The following is a 20,354-nucleotide window of genomic DNA, read 5'->3' as shown; positions in this document are numbered from 1 at the left end:
AAGAATAAACATGAATTTAATTTTATGTTTGTGAAAGAATAAAACCGGTTGTTATGTTTGTGCTGCCTCCGTTGGCCACTCAGCGTCATGCATCCATCAGTCTGGGACACGAACATGTGATTACTCCAGTTTTGGAGTCACTGCATTGACTTCCTGTCAGTTTTAGGCTTGATTTGATTGTTTTAAAGATTTTAAATGTGCCGGCACGGCTGCACCGGTCTGATCCTAGTCGTGTTCACGCTCCTGTCAGAGCATCGCGGCCTGCTGATCAGGTGATCGTCCATATTAGGATTTAGACTTAAAGTTAGAGCGATGGAGCTTTTTCAGCTCTTACTCCGAATCTCTGGAATATCGAATACCGTCCCATTTCACCGCCCGACCCGTTTCTACTTTTAAGATTTCTGCTTATAATCAAACTCATTTCTACTCTCTGGCCTTTAACTTGAACAAGCCTTTACGTTAAATGTGCTGTACGAACACAGTCACGCTGTTTTTGTAACGTATGCGTGTGCTGGTCTCCGCTCCTCTCAGAGACATGACTGAGGTCGTTCACATCAAGGACAGGAAGGAGGTGATCCACGAGATGAAGTTCTCGCCGGACGGCGCCTACCTCGCTGTCGGCTCCAACGATGGACTGGTGGACATCTACGCTGTCGCCCAGAGATACAAGAAGGTCGTGTTGGAGAGACAGCGAAGAAGGTTGAGATGTTAGAAGCGAAGCTAACTCCGTCTCTGACTGTCTGCAGGTTGGAGAGTGCAGCCAGTCCTCCAGTTTCATCACTCACCTGGACTGGACGCTGGACAGCAAGATCCTGCAGACCAACGACGGAGCTGGAGACCGCTTCTTCTACCGGATGCCCCGTGAGTCTCTGGGGTCGTAGGTCAAACCTGAAGCTGGGCTGATTCTGCTCATTCTCACCATCTTTTTATTCTTGGCCTCCGCCTGAGTAGCTTTGCATGATTTAGAGCTCAGAATAATCCTTCTTCATCTTACACTGGGCCTACAAAACCTAAACCAACATTGAAAGCGTTAAAGTGACAAAGTGAAATAAAACCAGCAGAAATAAACTGAGTTTAAAGTGAACCCTGTGACGCCGACTCCATGCTCTCGTATCTTTGTGAATATGCTGTCGTGCTGTTTTTGCAGAATGCTGATGTTTAAAAAAAAGTTGGAGCCATGTCAGCATCCATTCTTTTTAATATCGCTGGTTTAGCTGACTCTGTGTTTTCATATTTAATCGGCCTCTGAGGACCGAGTGGGCGCTGGAGACGTCCGTCTGCTCTGCAGGTAGCGCTCGTCTGCAGAAGCTGGAGCTCTCCTGCTCATTCCCACCTCCTGAACACCACCAGGGCAGCTGTGGATGATTTACATCCATCTTCTTCCGCTTGTCTGGGGCCGGGTTGCGGGGGCAGCAGCCTAAGCAGAGAAGCCCAGACCTCGCTCTCCCCAGCCACCTCCTCATTTTAAAGAATCAATCGATCAAACTTGAGACGCTTCTCTGAATTACAGGATAACAATAATAATAATCTCAATTCTTAATCAGATATTAAAATATAAACACTAAAGTCACGTACGTGTATTTAAAGTCTACATATTTTAAGAATAAAGACAATAATTGTTGTCAAAATCTACGTTTTTATAATATTTAAGAAATTAAATGATGTTGTTTAATATTGATGATCAGAGCGATGTGCTCTTCTAAGTGTGGGATCTAAACGCAGCTCATTGTCAGGATCCTGGACGCATCGTGATAAAAGAGACACGAGGACGAGCTTCAAGAAAGCTCTGAAAACAGTAATAAGAAGCTTTAACGTCTTTGTTCTCATGATGAAGATATTCGTCACTATTTTGGGTCCCACTAAAAAAACAAAGCCTGTTACATCCCTGTGAGGCCTCAGAGTTTAATGAGCTGCTGTATAAATAAACTCTGCTTATTTCAGCCTCTTTTATTTCACTTTAATGCGTCTCTGATGTTTTACTAACTTTGGACTCTCGAGCCTCATTATCGAGATCGGACCATCAAAAAATCTCTTTTTTCTCACAGTTTACTGGAGACTTCCTGTTAACGCAGTACTCTGAGGACAGTTTCACTACCTGCAGCGTGCTCATTACTGACAGCTCAGTGCAGGGCCGTGGCTCATGGGGGCCCGAGGGGGCTCCGCCTCCTGCAAGTCGTTTTATTTTGTTTGTTCCCGGTACGACACTCCGGGTATCCGCTGGGTGCAGAGGTCACGACCAACAGCATCACACGTGTGACCAGGTGACACAGCAGCCTGATGAAGGTCTTATCTTTAAGCGCAGGTCGACATGTTAGCGTTAGCGAGCATCAGTGCTTAGCGCCTAGCCTCACAGCCTTCAGTGGGAGCGTTTGGTTCTGCAAATACTTTCAATGATTTATTGAAATGTGCAAACACACGTGTAAATACATGTAAATACAGTGTATATGATAAAAACCTGCTGACGTCACCACTGACTGACGTGACCATGATGTTGATCCATCAGACCTGATGCTCTGGTCTTCTTGTCTCAGACCGCGGCCTTTCCTCCTGTTCACCGACACATTTGTGATGAGGCTTCAGTGAACAGCAGAGGATCAGCTGAAGGACCCGTGTTGGGTCTTTGCTGGACATGATGTTCATCTGCTGTAGACGGTTTTAGACCCTTGAAGGATTCGCTGCACACCTGCTGAGACACACCAAGTTTCCACCGTGTTGATGCAAAACTACAGTTTTATGTCAAGCTGTGTTATCTAACGAAGTGTGTGACAGGCTGCTGCTAACAAAGAGCCTAAAGACATTTAAAACGGGTTCTTTGCAGAGTCGAACAGATTCCTGACGTCTGTGAAGCTATCAGTAAACTCTCAGACAGCAAAGCTGCACAGCCTGTATCGACACTGGCATCTCAGAATTGCACAAAATGCTTCAGTCAGACTAAAAACAAACATTTAATGATTCTGTCAGAAGTTAAAAGGCTTTTTTAGCTCGTTGCAGGTCTCCACAGAGGGAGGAGCACGCACCGGAGCGCAGGAGGCTGTCCTGGTTGAGTCCTGCTCCTTCAGCCTGTCTCCTGCACATATTCATGCCTGCGAAGGACAAGCTGCAACACTTAAATTCAAAACACGCAGAAACCCGCGGAGAGAAACGCCGCCGGCAGCGGCGCAGATATGAATCTGCACCGTGAACACGTTTCTCTATCTGCTTCTGTCGGCGCGGCGGCGTCGATAAAATCTGTGGCGCTGCTGTGTATCACTTACGTCAGCACAGAGATCAGCCGCGGCGCCCTAAACTATGGAAATGAGTTTTATTCTTCGGTCGTCACTGCCGTCTTCTTCTTCTTGTCCTCCCGCAGTGGGGAAGCTGGTCAATAAGGAGGAGGTCAAAGGTCAGCACTGGGCCTCCTGGAGTGGCGTGCTGGGCTCAGAGGTCAGCGGCATCTGGCCTAAATACTCAGCCCAGACCGAGATCAATGCCGTGGACGCCAACCCCTCCGCCGCCGTGCTCATCACCGGAGACGACCTCGGCCTCGTGAAGCTCTTCCGCTTCCCCTGCGTGAGGAAAGGTCTCCGTCTCCTCCGTCTCTCCGCTCCACGCCTTCTTTCCTCTGCTTCTTTCCTTTCATAACAAACCTGTGTTTCCTCCAAGGAGCCAAGTTTAAGAAGTACATCGGCCACTCGGCCCACGTCACCAACGTCCGCTGGTCACATGACCTGCAGTGGGTGCTGACCACAGGTGGGGCCGACCACGCCCTCTTCCAGTGGAGGTTTCTGCCGGAGTCGGTCATGAACGGAGGCCCGGACGTCAACATCCAAGGTACCCGTGAGTAACGGAGGAATCCAGCCCGCACACGCTCGCTGGAAACACCAGCCTGGGACAAACGTGAGCTTTTAGAGATTAGATCCAGCTCAGCCATCCAAGCTGCACTGGGGTCCCAGCAGGCCGTGGATAGGCTGTCGTAGTCCCACACAGACCTACAGGTAGTCAGTGGGTTCATATGTAAGAGCTTATTTATCTAAAGATTTAAATCACACGCACAGTCACCTCAAGGTGCTTTACACTGTAACACAGAGAAACACCAACAGTCACACGATCTGAAAAAATGCTTTTTAGCAGGAAGAGAAACATGCAGAAGAAGTGTGTGTTTTAAATATAATAATAATGATAATGATAAAGCATGTACAGATATCTATGCACTATGCAGGTAAAGCCAATACTTTTATATTTTATTTATGAGCATGTGAAAAACCAAAAAGTAAAATAAAAGAGATTAAAAAACATTAGAAGCAAAGTAGAAGCCTGTGATTGTGACTCTGGTGTCTTTGGTATTGTCTCCTCTTCAGACAGTCACGGAGACTCCAACAGCGAGGAGTCGGACAGCGACGTGTCTGACGTCCCGGAGCTCGACTCTGACATCGAGCAGGAGACGCAGATTCACTACGACAGACCGGTACGACCTGCGCGGCGGCGGCTGGTCGGGGGCCTCAGGTGCTCCACGCTGGCCCCGCCGAGCGGCTGTGAATGTTTCTGCTGCGGCGCCCGCTTCAGTGCGTCCGCCTCGCTCTCATTCCCATCAGCCTGCAGGGCTCAGTGTAGTTTCCATGGTGATCATGAAACACGCCTTATCTCCTCTGCCAGCCGCTGCCTGGCACACGTCCCTGTGACTGCTGTTTGCAGGGCGCCGCCAGCGTTGCAACAATATGCTGCTTGTAGATAGAGCTGAGTGTGTGTGTGTTTGTGTTTAGACTTGGTCTCTGGCTCAAAAGCTTAATTAGCTCGAGCCTGAAAAAGTGGATTATTAAAATTCCCACGCTCAGCCTGCCCGGCTTCCTTCCCTGTCCCCTTCCCTCACATAATCCCTGCTTCCTTCTCTCCTCCCTTTTCCTAAACACCTCCTCTTTCAGTTTTTCCTTCTCATCTCCACGTTTTTGCTCCTTCCCGCCCTCTGCTTCTGGTTTCAGCCCTCTTGGAGGCATGACTCTTCCATGTGTAGTTTCAGTCGATCTGGCTCCGCCCACAGCTCGTAGCCATAGCTGAGGACGAGAGATCGACGCTTTGATTTCATGCTCGGCTCTCTCTCCGCCTCCATCCATCATTCACACCTGTCCATCTCCTGCTCCACCCGCCGCTCGCTGCTGAACACGGAGGGTCGAAGACCTTCTGCACAAACCGCACTTTCCCGACCAGGACCTCTTTGTTCCTCTTAGATGCTAATAGATATCTTGTTGCCAATAATAATCGTTTTTCTTGTTGATGGGCTGTTTACACTGGAAACATTCGTCTCTCACAGACTGTTGATAAATGGTCAGACTCTCAAACACCAGCGAACAGATGTGTCTGAGCCGAGGCTGCTGGCTCGCTCACCTGCTTTATTTCATACTGGCATGAACATAATAACTGAACATCAGCATTAAGTGCTGTTTATTAAGCAGTAAGTGCAGAGAGGTTTCAGTGCTCTCCTTTAGATTAAAATAAAAGTCAATAACTGAATTCAAGGAGCTGTTTGGCTTTGATTTATTGTCTCTGGAGGTGAAGTCGAAGCAACCGAATCGTCTCCGGTCACAGTTAAACGCTCAGCCGCCGTGACTCTGCAGCGTTTTGTAAATGAAAGCAAAGGGAAAGTGGAGCGCCGCCAGTCCCAAACCTCCAGGGAGCAAAGCCGGTCCCTGCGAAAGTCTCAAACACGCCGACTCGACCTCGGCACATAAAGAGCAGGTGCAGTCTGTGTGCTGAGGGTGGAGGCACTGCAGTCTGCAGCTCAGCAGGCCAGCGTGTGGACAGCAGATCTACCACTTCCTGTCCTCCAAAGCCTCCACACACAGCACTGACTGCAGCTTTGCAGCACTAACACATGCAGTCGTCACAAAGCTGAAAGCTTTTACCGCCGTCGCAGGTTGAACGCTCTGCTCAGCGATGTGCTTATTTACAGGGCTATTCTTGGTGCGCTCCCATCTCACTGACCCACATCTATCAGAGAAGTGTGGGCAGGTATCGGTCCTTATCTTTGGAGACTTGTTATTTCTTCTTCCTCTGAAGCTCGGACTGAGTTTGAGAAAAAAGGCGTTGGGGTTCGCAGCTCCATCCGCCTGCAATCAGCTGCAAAATCAATGAAATGTTTGGTAAATGTGCTGAAGGTGAGCTGGTTACTGCAGGCTGCACGTGTTGTTCCTGAGCATCGCAGCTCCTGCAGAAGCTTCTGATTCTTTGTCTCACCTGCACCTGCTGCCTCACTTTGTTTTGCTGCTGATTGAACAGATTTCATCCGGGATGTTTTTATCCGTCGCCGGTGTTCCTGGGTAAATAAAGATTAGGTTTCGGGATAATCAGCATGGCTGTATACGATTCTCTTCATAAGAAGTGAAAATCACCCTGAATCTGAAATCTGTTCATTGCATGTGTACGTTGAGGTGTTTTGAGCTTCTGATCCTCTGCAGCAGCAGCAGCAGTGTTGGGCGTTCATGCTCTCCAGAGGAAGAACCCTTTCAGTGTAAATGTCTATTTCCTGTCTGGATTACCTCCACGTGAGCGTTGGAGCGTGTTTGCTGTCTGCGCAGGTGTATAAGGAGGACCTGCCTCAGCTGCGACAGCAGAGCAGAGAGAAGAAGCAGCAGGTTGGATCTCTGAAGAGGCAGAAAGGACCGGACCAAGGCCTGCGACTGCAGTTTGTTCACGGGTAACTCAGCCGGCCTGTGGTCGTTGTAACATGCAAGCTTTATGTCATTAAAGGTCACACGTGGGGCGTGTTTTTACTGCGGTTGAGTGATATTAGATATTATTATAACGGTGTTGTGTTAAAATCTCGTACACACCGCTGAGCATAATCATCGTTTATCCTCTACAAGACATTAAAATAAGAAACCACACAGACACGTTTCTGTGGGTGTAACAGAGAGACAACACTGCCACCATCAGGTCAAACTGCAAACAGCATCAGCCAAAGATGTGCATGATCACACGTGTGTGTCTGTGCAATACTAAAAAATGATTTCTCTGTGCAGTTACCGTGGCTACGACTGCAGGAACAACCTGTTTTACACGCAGGGCGGGGAGGTGTTGTACCACGTAGCAGCGGTGGGCGTGGTCTACAACCGTCAGCTGCATAGCCAGCGCTTCTACCTGGGCCACGACGATGACATCCTGAGCCTCAGCATCCACCCGCTGAAGGACTACGCCGCCACGGGACAGGTGAGGCAAACACGGGACCGACGGTCACGTGGTCGTCTGGACTGTGATGGATGATGCTGTGTTTAAGGCTACAATCGAATGTTGAACAGAAAGATACTTTAGCATTTAAAGCAGGGGTGTCGAACTCCAACCCTCGAGGGCCGGTGTCCTGCAGGTTTGAGATCTCATCCTGGGTCAACACACCTGAATCACATGATGAGTTCATTCCCAGGTCTCTGGAGAACTTCAGTGCATGTTGAGGAGGTCATTTAGCCATTTAAATCAGCTGTGTTGGATCAAGGACACATCTGAAACCTGCAGGACACCGGCCCTCGAGGCCTGGAGTTCAACACCTGTGGTGTAAACGGACCTGGAAGGTCTCTGGGCTGTGACTTAAAGACAGTTTAGTTTTATCCATAATCGGTATTTATTTGGATAAAGTTGAGTTTTGTTGATCATGCTCCACGTTTCCAAATCTGCACATTTGGAGTGCCGCAAGGATTGATTTTAGGGCCTCTGTTATTTAGCTTGTATATTACTGACCTCACACTGGGCTGTGAGGATGTTCAAATTCTCCTGTGTGCAGATGACAGTCGTCTGTGGCCACAAAGCTTTGTGTACACGGTCCCTGCGACCCTGACATGGATTGATATATGGATGGGTGGATGGATGGATGGATGGATGGATGCATGAATGGATGGATGGATGCATGGATGGATGGATGCATGGATGGATGGATGCATGGATTGATAGATGGATGGATGAATGGATGGATGGATGAATGCATGAATGGATGCATGGATGAATGGATGGATGGATGCATGAATGGATGGATGAGTGGATGGATGGATGGATGGATGAGTGGATGGATGCATGGGTGGATGAATGAATGGATGGATGCATGGATGAATGAATGAATGGATGGATGCATGGATGAATGAATGGATGGATTGATGGATGGATGCATGGATGGATGGATGAGTGGATGGATGCATGGATGAATGAATGGATGGATTGATAGATGGATGCATGGATGGATGGATGAGTGGATGGATGCATGGATGGATGGATGAGTGGATGGATGCATGGATGGATGATGGATGGATGGATGGATGGATTGATAGATGGATGCATGGATGGATGGATGCATGGATGGAAGCATGGGTGGATGGATGCGTGGATGGATGATGAATGGATGGATGGATGGATGGATGGATTGATAGATGGATGCATGGATGGAAGCATGGGTGGATGGATGCATGGATGGATGGATGGATGGATGAGTGGATGGATGGATGGATGGAGTGATAGATGGATGCATGGATGGATGGATGGATTGATAAATGGATGCATGGATGGATGGATGAGTGGATGGATGCATGGATGGATGATGAATGGATGGATGGATGGATTGATAGATGGATGTATGCATGGATGGATGGATGCATGGATGGATGGATGGATGCATGCATGGGTGGATGCATGGATGGATGCATGGATGGATGGATGCATGGATGGATGGATGATTGATAGATGGATGCATGGATGGATGGATGCATGGATTGATAGATGGATGGATGGATGAGTGGATGAATGCACGGATGAATGAATGGATGGATTGATAGATGGATGCATGGATGGATGAGTGGATGGATGGATGGATGAGTGGATGGATGATGAATGGATGGATGGATGGATGGATTGATAGATGGATGTATGCATGGATGGATGGATGGATGTATTGATAGATGGATGTATGCATGGATGTATGTATGCATGGATGGATGTATGCATGGATGGATTGATAGATGGATGAATGGATGGATGGATGGATGGATACATGGATGGATGATGGATGGATGGATGGATGGATGGATTGATAGATGGATGCATGGATGGATGGATGCATGGATGGAAGCATGGGTGGATGGATGCGTGGATGGATGCGTGGATGGATGATGAATGGATGGATGGATGGATGGATTGATAGATGGATGCATGGATGGAAGCATGGGTGGATGGATGCATGGATGGATGGATGGATGAATGGATGGATGGATTGATAGATGGATGCATGGATGGATGGATGAGTGGATGGATGCATGGATGGATGGATGAATGGATGGATGATGGATGGATGGATGGATGGATGGATTGATAGATGGATGCATGGATGGATGGATGCATGGATGGAAGCATGGGTGGATGGATGCGTGGATGGATGCGTGGATGGATGATGAATGGATGGATGGATGGATGGATTGATAGATGGATGCATGGATGGAAGCATGGGTGGATGGATGCATGGATGGATGGATGGATGGATGAGTGGATGGATGAATGGATGGATGGATGGAGTGATAGATGGATGCATGGATGGATGGATGGATTGATAAATGGATGCATGGATGGATGGATGAGTGGATGGATGCATGGATGGATGATGAATGGATGGATGGATGGATTGATAGATGGATGTATGCATGGATGGATGGATGCATGGATGGATGGATGGATGCATGGGTGGATGCATGGATGGATGCATGGATGGATGGATGCATGGATGGATGGATGATTGATAGATGGATGCATGGATGGATGGATGCATGGATTGATAGATGGATGGATGGATGAGTGGATGAATGCACGGATGAATGAATGGATGGATTGATAGATGGATGCATGGATGGATGAGTGGATGAATGCACGGATGAATGAATGGATGGATTGATAGATGGATGCATGGATGGATGAGTGGATGGATGGATGGATGAGTGGATGGATGATGAATGGATGGATGGATGGATGGATTGATAGATGGATGTATGCATGGATGGATGGATGGATGTATTGATAGATGGATGTATGCATGGATGGATGGATGCATGGATGGACGCATGGATGGATGGATGATTGATAGATGGATGGATGGATGCATGGATTGATAGATGGATGAATGGATGGATGGATGAGTGGATGGATGGATGGATGGACGCGTGGATGGATGATGGATGGATGGATGAGTGGATGGATGCATGGATGGATGGATGAGTGGATGGATGCACGGATGGATGGATGAGTGGATGGATGCATGGATGGATGATGAATGGATGGATGGATGGATTGATAGATGGATGTATGCATGGATGTATGTATGCATGGATGGATGGATGCATGGATTGATAGATGGATGGATGAGTGGATGGATGCATGGATGGATGAGTGGATGGATGCATGGATGAATGAATGGATGGATTGATAGATGGATGCATGGATGGATGAGTGGATGGATGCATGGATGGATGGATGCATGGATTGATAGATGGATGGGCTTGTCTGATTGTCTATTTTTTATCATTTTAAGGTGGATATTGGATAAGCAGTACTTCTCCAGTTTTATGGACTGCATACTGCACCGTGTAGGTTTTTTTGGACACTCCGAGTTGCCGTGACTATTATTAATCGGCTTTGATCAGCTTATCTGTTGTTTCATGTTTTGCTATTTAAAACTTGTTGTTCTGCAGGTGTTGCAGGAGCTTTAGTTTCTTCAGACCGTCTGCACCTTCGTCTGCTCTGCCACAAACCTCTCGCTGTTTCTTCTTAACGTCGCATTTAATGTTGGTGCTGTGCAGGTGGGGAGGGACCCGGCCGTCCACGTGTGGGACATCCAGACTCTGAAGTGCCTCTCTCTGCTCAAAGGCTTTCATCAGAGAGGAGTGTGTGCGCTGGACTTCTCAGGTGTGTGTGTGTATATGAGCACGTACACACTGTGTATAAGGATGGATGGCAGCACCGTGATTGATAAAATCCTGCTTTAAAGACTTAAAGAACTGAGCGTCTTCACCATGTTGGTAAAACCAGGGGTGATGGACGAGGGCGGAGCAGCTGTCTGGTCCTTTGTGACTATCATGGAGACATAATTTACAAAATAAACAGGACAAATTAGAGTGAACGTCTCGCACTTCAGTCCACCTTTTATAGGCACAGTGCATTAGAGATCCACAGGACACGACACATTCCCACCTCACTGGAAACATCAAAACTTGATTAAAAGCATTAAAATAAAGGTAAATGACAATGTGACATTAAGAAAACGAGCCTGAGAGTTCACAGATACTAAAACGGTCAACATCGTATGAAACAAAGTCGTCTCTGGAGGCGTTCACGACATTTTTGTGTCTGCAAAAGATTTCGACGTCACTGCAAACTGTGGTCGACACGACTGAAAAATTGTGGGTGTGTTTTACACGCCAGCTTATTTTAAAGCTTTGATTGGACTCACAGTAAACAGCTGATCTGTGTTTCCTCTCACAGCTGATGGGAAGAGTCTGGTTTCGGTGGGAATCGATGATGGACATTCGATCGTCGTCTGGGACTGGAAGAGAGGAGAGAAGCTCGCCACTGCCCGGTACTCGCCTGTCTGCTGCTGACCTTAACGTTTACCTGCACAGAGCTGCAGCTGACGGTTACTGACTGTCCGTCTTCTCTCAGGGGTCACAAGGACAAGATCTTCGTGGTGAAGTGTAATCCCATGGTCACGGACAAACTGGTCACTGTGGGAATCAAACACATCAAGTTCTGGCAGCTTGCAGGTAAAACTGCAGCGTCGATGTTTCACTTTGTCGTTTAGCTTTTATCCCACAGCCGCTCGCCATAACTGGCACCAGTTTAAACAGGTGAGCCGGCCCCGTACAGGCGTTACAGGTGTGAGGTTTTACCCTGGCAGTCTGTGGGGACTGACTGGAGCCCCTGCTGGACACTAGAGGAGCTGCTGCAGGGTGCTGTAGGTCACAGTGTGACGGAGCACTTCCCCTCTGTCCTCCAGGTGGTGGTTTGACCTTCAAGCGCGGCGCTTTTAGGAGCATCGGCCGGCCGGAGACCATGATGTCAGTGTGCTACGGCCGCACTGAGGCGCTGGTGTTCTCCGGAACCGCCACCGGAGACGTTTACATCTGGAAGGAGCCGCTGCTGCTGAAAACGGTGAAGGCCCACGACGGGCCGGTGTTCGCCACGTTCTCCCTGGACAAGGTGAGGAGGGCAGACCTGAACCCCACCCACGGCCTCTGTGAGGTATTTAAACTCAGTGACATCTGCTTGTCTGCAGGGCTTTGTGACGGGTGGGAAGGACGGCGTGGTGGAGCTGTGGGACGACATGTTTGATCGCTGCCTGAAAACCTACGCCATCAAGAGAGCAGCGCTGTCCCCGGGGTCGAAAGGTGCTTAGATTCAGTCACGATTACAGCTCCACCTTATCGTTTAAGGTGGACTGACTGTGCCCTGATCCCACCAATCAGAGTCTGAGATTCTGTTTGGACACGCAGCTCAAAGCACGCGAGAGCGGCGTGACGGCTGATGATGTCATCAGTTTTTAAAGACTCTGATGGCTGAGCTGATGTTTACAAAGATAAACAATAAGCAAACGTTTGATGCTGAAACGTGATCGTGGTGTAAACTCAGCCAGATGTTAAACATCTGCATGCTGTGTCACTACGAGCCTCAGCCAGTGGGTTTGCTGCCTGTACCAGGCTCACCTGTGGCGTCTCCTGACAGGTGAGACTCAAACCCACTGACCGCTTCATGTTTTCAGTTTTTCTCCTAACAACACAGAGATGCTCTGTAACTCGGTGGAGTTTCATATTTAACCTGTGGAGCAGAACCTCTTCTGTCCAACGCTGCCATCATGTGGACGTGCAGCTGAAACTGCAAAAATATCCAGGTTTGGAAAAGAGAGCAGTTACTGGAAAGAGCCACCTTTAGTCCAGGCTGCTCAGCCGATCACAGAGACGATTACAGAGAGACAGTAATTAAGCCAACCCGATCGCCCAGGACACAGGGAGATCTTTTTGATTTTGCTTTAATCATTTCGGCAGCTTCATCTTTATAAAAAGGAAACGAGGCAGACTAGAGAAACTCAGACCGAAAAACAACTACAGAGAGACTTTACAGCAGAAACAGAGACCAGAAAAGACGATACAGAGATGTGTGTGTGTGCAGGACTGTTGCTGGAGGACAACCCGTCCATCAGGGCCATCACCCTGGGTCACGGTCACATCCTGGTGGGAACCAAAAACGGAGAAGTTCTGGAGATTGACAAGACCGGACCCATGACCCTGCTGGTGCAGGTGGGAATACTGTGTGTGTGTGTGTGTGTGTGTGTGTGTGTGTGTGTGTGCACCTGTTTCCATGGTGAGGGGACGTCTGGTGCCTGTGGACCTGATTTCAATTCAATTCAGTTTTATTTATACAGCATGAAATCACAACAACAGTCGCCTCAAACTCTTTATATTGTAAGGCAGACCCTACAATAACACATACAGAGAAAAACCCAACAATCATGTGACCCCGTATGAGCAGCACTTTGGCGACAGTGGGAAGGAAAACCTCCCTTTTAACAGGAAGAAACCTCCGGCAGAACCAGGCTCAGGGAGGGGCGGGGCCATCTGCTGTGATTGGTTGGGGAGAGAGAAGGAAGACAGGATAAAGACATGCTGTGGAAGAGAGACAGAGATTAATAACAGATATGATTCAGTGCAGAGAGGTCTGTTAACACATAGTGAGTGAAGAAGAAACACCCAGTGCATCATGGGAATCCCCGGCAGCCTACGTCTATTACAGCATAACTAAGGGAGGATTCAGGGTCACCTGGTCCAGCCCTAACTATATGCTTTAGCAAAAAGGAAAGTTTGAAGCCTAATCTTGAAAGTAGAGATAGTGTCTGTCTCCTGAATCCAAACTGGAAGCTGGTTCCACAGAAGAGGGGCCTGAAAACTGAAGGCTCTGCCTCCCATTCTACTTTTAAATACTCTAGGAACAACAAGTAGGCCTGCAGAGCGAGAGCGAAGTGCTCTAATAGGCTGATATGGTACTACAAGGTCATTAAGATCAGATGGGGCCTGATTATTTAAGACCTTGTATGTGAGGAGCAGGATTTTGAATTCTGGATTTAACAGGAAGCCAACAGGAGAAATCTGCTCTCTCTTTCTAGTCCCTGTCAGCACTCTTGCTGCAGCATTTTGGATCAGCTGAAGGCTTTTCAGGGAGTTTTTAGGACTTCCTGATAATAATGAATTACAGTCGTCCAGCCTGGAAGTAATAAATGCATGAACTAGTTTTTCAGCGTCACTCTGAGACAGGATATTTCTAATTTTAGAGATGTTGCACAAATGGAAGAACGCAGTCTTACATATTTGTTTAATATGTGCGTTGAAGGACATGTCCTGGTCAAACATGACTCCAAGGTTCCTCACAGTGTTACTGGAGGCCAAGGTAATGCCATCTCCTGTCATGTGTCTCCTGTTCCTGCTGCACGTTCACATCATCATGGTAATATTGTGTGTGTGTGTGTGTGTGTGTGTGTGTGTGTGTGTGTGTGTGTGTGTGTGTGTGTAGGGTCACATGGAGGGCGAGGTTTGGGGTTTGGCCCCCCACCCCCTCCTCCCCGTCTGCGCCACCGTCAGCGATGACAAAACGCTGCGGCTGTGGGAGACGTCAGCCAATCACCGCATGGTGGCCGTCCGCAAGCTGAAGAGAGGTCAGAGTAACGGGACGGGCGTCCGCTTTTACTAATGTCCCTGAACGCGTCACAGCTCCAGATTGCCAGTAATCGGATACTTGGTGCGTGTTGCAGGCGGTCGCTGCTGCGCCTTTTCTCCTGACGGGAAAGCGTTGGCGGTCGGTCTGAGCGACGGCGGCGTGCTGGTGGTGAACGCAGACACGCTGGAGGACCTGCTGAGCTTCCACCATCGGCGTGACGCCATTTCTGATATCCGCTTTTCCCCAGGTACACACACACACACACACACACACACACACACACATACAGTCATTTACTGCAGATGTTTCATTCTGTGCACTTTGAAATCAGCTGTTAAGCTAACACGTGTCTGCCTGGACTGTGAGACACCCTGGAGAACGCACTAGGCCACGGTGCTAACCGCTGATGTGTTTCCTCCTCCTTCGCTGGTGGCAGCGATGAGCTGAAACATCTGCAGCCGTTGGCTCTTATATCACATGCCGCCTGCTTTTTTATCAACGGTTCCCTTTGACGAACACATCAGGAGAAGCTTTACAGAACCCCCCCAGATGAACACAGCTCTTTGTTGAGGTGTTGCCAGGTCAGGCAGGTAGATATGGAGGGTGAAAATAACCAGCCACAGTTTCCTGTCCTGACATCTGTCTTACAAAAAGAGGAGGATCAGTCAGAACACCACCTTCCGGCACACACGCTGCGAGGTTTTATAAAGACGGCTGTCGTGTTTGTAAATGTGTGAGCTTCGCTGTGCACATGAACTGTTGTAACTTAAAGGCAGAGCCATGAACGTGCTGATTTGCTGTGATCTGATCTTTTGTGGGTCATGTGACAGACTGTGTGTGTTCCGGGTGTTCGTGCTCTCAGACTCAGGTAAATACCTGGCGGTGGCGTCACACGACAGCTTCGTGGACATCTACAACGTGCTGAGCAGCAAGAGAGTCGGCATCTGTAAAGGAGCGTCCAGTTACATCACGCACATCGACTGGGACGCCCGAGGTAGCACACGGCTCTCTCTCTCTCTCCCATCCGAGTCGCTCTCACACCTGCACACACCTGACAACAGCAGTGCTTGTTAAATCATAATTTCACACTTTAGATGCTGCCCTCCGCCCAGCAGGGGGCGCTGTTTAACAGAGTAAAGGCCTCAGAGTAAACGCTGGGCCTCTGGAGACGAGCGTCCTCCGGTTTTTCTCGCTCGGTGAGCAGCCGGCGAGGGTTTGCGGACATGTTGGCGTCTTCTGTGCGAACTGTGCTGCTGTCTGCTACCAACCAAAACAACCACGCTCAGGTTATTGGTCCATATTTCCATAGCAACCAGAGGTTATCAGGGGTCACCGACCCGTCCCTAATGTGACTGAGGACTAAGTTAAAGGGTAAATGCTAATTTTGAATGATGCACAGAGAGTCTGCGAGCAGACGGCGAGATCTGCGAGCGCGTTCAGCCGCTGCGTTATTCTTAGTCCAGACGATGTTTCTCTGCTGTCTTTGTGCTGCAGGTAAACTGCTGCAGGTCAACACGGGAGCCAAAGAGCAGCTGTTCTTTGAAGCCCCGCGAGGAAAACGACAAACCATCAGAAACTGTGAGGTCAGTGTGCATGCTGAGCGAGAGGAGGAGGAGCTGGGGTTCATGATGTCACGCCTCCAACGTATTTCCAGCGGCGTGAACGAGTCCGTTTGTTTCGTACCGGAGACAGAAAAGCTTGACGTGTGGAAACGACCCGTGTGTGTCGTGTTGTGTGTGTGTTTGTGCAGCTGGAGCGGATCGAGTGGGCCGGCTGGACGTCGGTTCTGGGCTCCACCTGTGAGGGAATCTGGCCGACGCACAGCGACATCACCGACATCAACGCCACGTCGCTCACCAGAGACCACGCGCTGCTCGCCACCGGAGACGACTTTGGCTTCCTCAAACTGTTCAGCTATCCCGTCAGAGTACGACACACAACCTCAACGACACACACACACACACACACACACACACACACACTGTACAGAGAAGACTGCATTCTTTCTAGTGGCCAGCAGGGGGCGACTCCTCTGGGTTCAACGCTGTCTGATTGTTCTGAAGTGCTCGCCTCGCGGTTTCTCAGCCACAGCCTCCCAGGTTTCAATGTGGCGATAGAAAAGTCAGTTTGGATAACTTGTGTGACTTCCTGTAAAGTTAGGACCAATCAGAGTGCCCCTCTGACCTCAGGTGTTTGAGTGTGTGTACCTTTCCTCTTAAGGACCTGCTTCCTTTCCTCCTGCAGGGTCAGTACGCTCGCTTTAAGCGTTACGTGGGCCACAGCGCACAGGTCACAAACGTCCACTGGGCTCAGGATGACTCCACGCTCCTGACGGTGGGCGGGGCTGACACCGCCCTGATGATCTGGGTGAGGGAGCGAGGAGGCGTGGTCAGCGTGGAGGGGGACGGGCCTTTGTTTCGCGACAGCCGACCGCTCGTAGACAGCGAGGAGTCGGATGACGACATCGAGGAGGACGGAGGTTTGAAAATATTGTTTCGATAAACACGAATCCAAAGTTTACAGTTTCGTCTTTAATCGTAGCCTCGGCAACATCATGAACAGAGAGCAGCGCTGGTGCTAAACTCAGCAGACGTCTCTGCACCAGCTCACAGTTCAAAAAACGAGGTTCAGATCTGCACCAAACACGATGGCGTCGCCCTTTATCCGTACTCCACCTCTCAGCTATCGTAGCTGTGACATCATAAAGCAGACACAGACAAACCTTCATGCATCCAAACAAACACGAACAAAGTCTCTGCCTGAAAGCTTCAATGCAAAAATGTCTGGATCCAGGTGTCACATGACCTCTCAGTGAAGCACCAACATAAACCCAGAAGCCGTCCCTCAGATCTGTAACTGTGTGTGTTTAAAGGCTACGACAGCGACGTCGCCCGCGAGAAGACGGTGGATTACACCACGAAGATGTACGCCGTCAGCATCAGAGCGATGAGAGGAACCAAACCTCACCAACAGCTGAAGGAGCTCTCTGCTGAGGAGAGGTACGCACACACACACATGCACACGCACACACGTGCACACACACATGTGCACACACACATGCACACGCACACACGTGCACACACGTGCACACACACATGCACACACACACGTGCACACACACACACGTGCACACACACATGCACACACACACCTGCACACATACACGTGCACACACACACTTCTGTTTTTTACCATCATAATGAATCAGGATCTGTATTTTGGGACGGGTGCATTAAAAACATGTCGGAGTGTTGCTGGTAAAATATGACAAAGGCTCCCATATCTGAGCGCACACTAATGAAAAACATCACATTGCAAAAAACACTAGTGATACTTCCTAATACTGCAAACTAAATCATGTAGAATACTTTATGACATTTAAAAAAATCTGTAGCTTGTTTTGTCCAAATTTGTAACAATTATTTAATATATGAACAAAATAAATCTTTATGAAAATCAGAGACAGTTGAAGAGAAAATGCTCTAAAATAAAACAAGGAACAAAACTTCACCGAAACTCAAAAGCTGAGACCGAGCAAGATGACAGGTAATAGTCAAAGACACTAACACAGTAAGACGGGACAAAGAGGGAGAAACACAGGACGTGATAAACTCATACAAATGAAATCTTCACATCTTAATCTTTTGCTGACAGCAGCGAAAACATCCAACCAGAAAAATACAACAAGAGCTTCAAAGAAGTTCAAAATGGCTAAAGAACAGAAAATCGTAATCAAGAACTCTCCAGCCAGTCAGAGGTCACTCTGTGAGATTACATCTCTGTCCTGGGAGTGAGCTGGCAGAAGAAATCATGCAGTCGAAGCCCGAACAGCAAACCCATAATAAACACTGGGACCACACATTTTAACACAGCCTCTCAGCTTCAAGCTCCACAGACTTCTCCGGTTTCTTAAACGTGCAGGATGTCTTCGTGCTCTCTGTGATTTCCTTTAACGAGTTCTTGAGCTTTGTTTGACTTTCCAACATGTTCTATCCTCGCTGTCTGTTTCAGTGAAGGTGACGTTCCCTGTGTGCGCGCCCGTGTGCTGATGTGCTCGTGCATGCTCAGGCTTCTGCATGCTGAGTGGATCCTTCTGGCTGCGTTTGTAATATCGGTGTTCACAGTTCACTCAACAACAAAGGGCACCTTCAAGGAACAAATGTGTCTGCAGGGTCAGAAAGCTGCAGACCAAAGATCGATCTAAGCACCAACCAGGTTCCTTCTTCTGAAGACAAATGAGGTTTATTTGTTAAAATGTTACCATATTATAAATTATTGTGAAGAAGCTGAGCCTGGTGTCAAATGTAGATAACTGAGGGGCCTTTCATATGCTTGAACTTGTTTTGAGCAGCCACCTATCCCACACGGGGAGCTCTGGGCTTTAGGTTTTAAGTCATTGAGTGGGTGTAAAACTGATCTGGTTGCAGATTTTCACAGAGCTTAAAAATGTTTTTTCAGCCCTGCAGATTTCTCCTGAACTCACAAAGTTATGACATCTCAAAAAAGCTGTAAAGATGGTTAAAAAGAGGACAAACCTGAGCCCACCCCCGTGGACCTGCAGGGTGCATGAAGGCTTTAAATATACTACAGTAATTGTAGAACATTAAATCAGCTGATTGCGAGGTGGTCATGTGGGAACTTTGACTGGGTTTATATGAAGTGAGGATTTTCCAGCCTGTAGAAATGGGGTTTTCCAGGCTGTGGAGTAGCAGCATCAGGTCTGTGCTCTGAGTTCATGCACAGAAGCTCCCGGTGTGCACGTCTTCTCTTCCAGCGCCTCAGTGACAGAATCTCTGACCAAATCTAGAACTTGCAGGTATTTGGAAGAAAATGGGCGGCTCCAAGTTTCAGAGTCCGGAGAATCTTTAATGATAAAGGGTGCCCGTGCTGACTGATAACTCTTGTTTTGTCCCTCTGTGGTACCCTTAGTTCCTGAGTGTTGCTGCTGCTCTCTGGCCTCGTAGAAACTCTTAATATCTCTGCTGTGTTTTAACTTGCAATTCCCCTGGAGGCAGGGCATTGTCAAGTAAGTATGAGCCAACACTTACTGTGTGGATGGTCACACTTAAAACCTCAGCTGCAGCCACTTTGGATCATTTATTAAAGCCCAAAAGCAGAAATCTCTCATTTACAAATCCATTCAAACTCTTCCTCGATCAGACATAACACCACAACTCGTCGAGGCGTGGACTCAGCAGGTGAACAGGTCCTGTAGGTCCTGCTAGCTGTGGGGTGGAGCCTCCGGGGATCCGACTCGTTTGTCCGGCACATCTCACTGAGGCTCGACTGGACTGCGATCTTTTTAAAATTAGAGTTAACACCTCAAACTTGTCGCTGTGCTGCACAAACCGTTCCTGTTTGTGGAGGAAGGAGGCCGCGACCTTCCTCCATCGCTCTGTGGTCCAGTTCTCATTGTTGGTGCTTTCAATGGGGGACGGGGGTCAGCCTGACAGCTTTCTATCAGAACCAGCATGAAGCTTTAGCCCGCCTGTTGGATCGGACCACACAGACCAGGCTTCAGTCCTCACACGCATCGGCCTCCACGGCCCCGTCGCTACTTCACCGCTGTTCCTTCTTTGGACCATAAAAACTGACCCCTGCAGACCCACACAGAGCTGCCGTTTCGGAGACGCTCTGACCCAAACTGGCTCGTAGCCTCACAC

The 20,354-nt window shown here is 48.6% G+C and overlaps 2 protein-coding genes across 5 annotated transcripts in view; one reads left to right on the top strand and one right to left on the bottom strand.

Annotated features, from left to right (window-relative positions):
• The window catches only part of LOC147315706 (echinoderm microtubule-associated protein-like 6), a 67,693-nt gene that overhangs the window by 37,130 nt on the left and 10,209 nt on the right, over positions 1–20,354 (top strand). For all 4 annotated transcript variants that reach the window (XM_086258695.1, XM_086258692.1, XM_086258693.1 and 1 more), the window contains exons 10-29: positions 532–673; positions 747–861; positions 3,350–3,559; positions 3,643–3,810; positions 4,338–4,444; positions 6,549–6,667; positions 6,993–7,179; positions 10,791–10,896; positions 11,473–11,566; positions 11,650–11,750; positions 11,984–12,186; positions 12,263–12,374; positions 13,153–13,280; positions 14,548–14,689; positions 14,786–14,938; positions 15,554–15,685; positions 16,186–16,274; positions 16,442–16,618; positions 16,936–17,170; positions 17,564–17,690. In XM_086258695.1, coding sequence (XP_086114821.1) covers positions 532–673; positions 747–861; positions 3,350–3,559; positions 3,643–3,810; positions 4,338–4,444; positions 6,549–6,667; positions 6,993–7,179; positions 10,791–10,896; positions 11,473–11,566; positions 11,650–11,750; positions 11,984–12,186; positions 12,263–12,374; positions 13,153–13,280; positions 14,548–14,689; positions 14,786–14,938; positions 15,554–15,685; positions 16,186–16,274; positions 16,442–16,618; positions 16,936–17,170; positions 17,564–17,690 — 2,847 coding nt within the window. The remainder of the gene's footprint in view (positions 1–531; positions 674–746; positions 862–3,349; positions 3,560–3,642; positions 3,811–4,337; positions 4,445–6,548; positions 6,668–6,992; positions 7,180–10,790; positions 10,897–11,472; positions 11,567–11,649; positions 11,751–11,983; positions 12,187–12,262; positions 12,375–13,152; positions 13,281–14,547; positions 14,690–14,785; positions 14,939–15,553; positions 15,686–16,185; positions 16,275–16,441; positions 16,619–16,935; positions 17,171–17,563; positions 17,691–20,354) is intronic.
• Positions 7,678–10,318, bottom strand: LOC147315707 (uncharacterized). The gene is made up of 5 exons (XM_086260147.1): positions 9,394–10,318; positions 8,935–9,247; positions 8,407–8,549; positions 7,956–8,035; positions 7,678–7,734 (listed from the first exon to the last, which is right to left on the bottom strand). Exons 1-5 carry the CDS (start codon positions 10,316–10,318, stop codon positions 7,678–7,680), a joined length of 1,518 nt encoding a protein of 505 aa, XP_086116273.1.

This window comes from Aulonocara sp. 'chitande type north' Nkhata Bay, linkage group LG13, assembly GCF_057382095.1.
Source record: "Aulonocara sp. 'chitande type north' Nkhata Bay isolate Kocher_YH1m ecotype deep benthic linkage group LG13, A_spYH_male_GT1.1, whole genome shotgun sequence".
Taxonomy (NCBI): domain Eukaryota; kingdom Metazoa; phylum Chordata; class Actinopteri; order Cichliformes; family Cichlidae; genus Aulonocara; species Aulonocara sp. 'chitande type north' Nkhata Bay.
The sequence above is the reverse complement of the archived record's forward strand: the minus strand, read 5'-3'. Positions and strand labels throughout refer to the sequence as shown.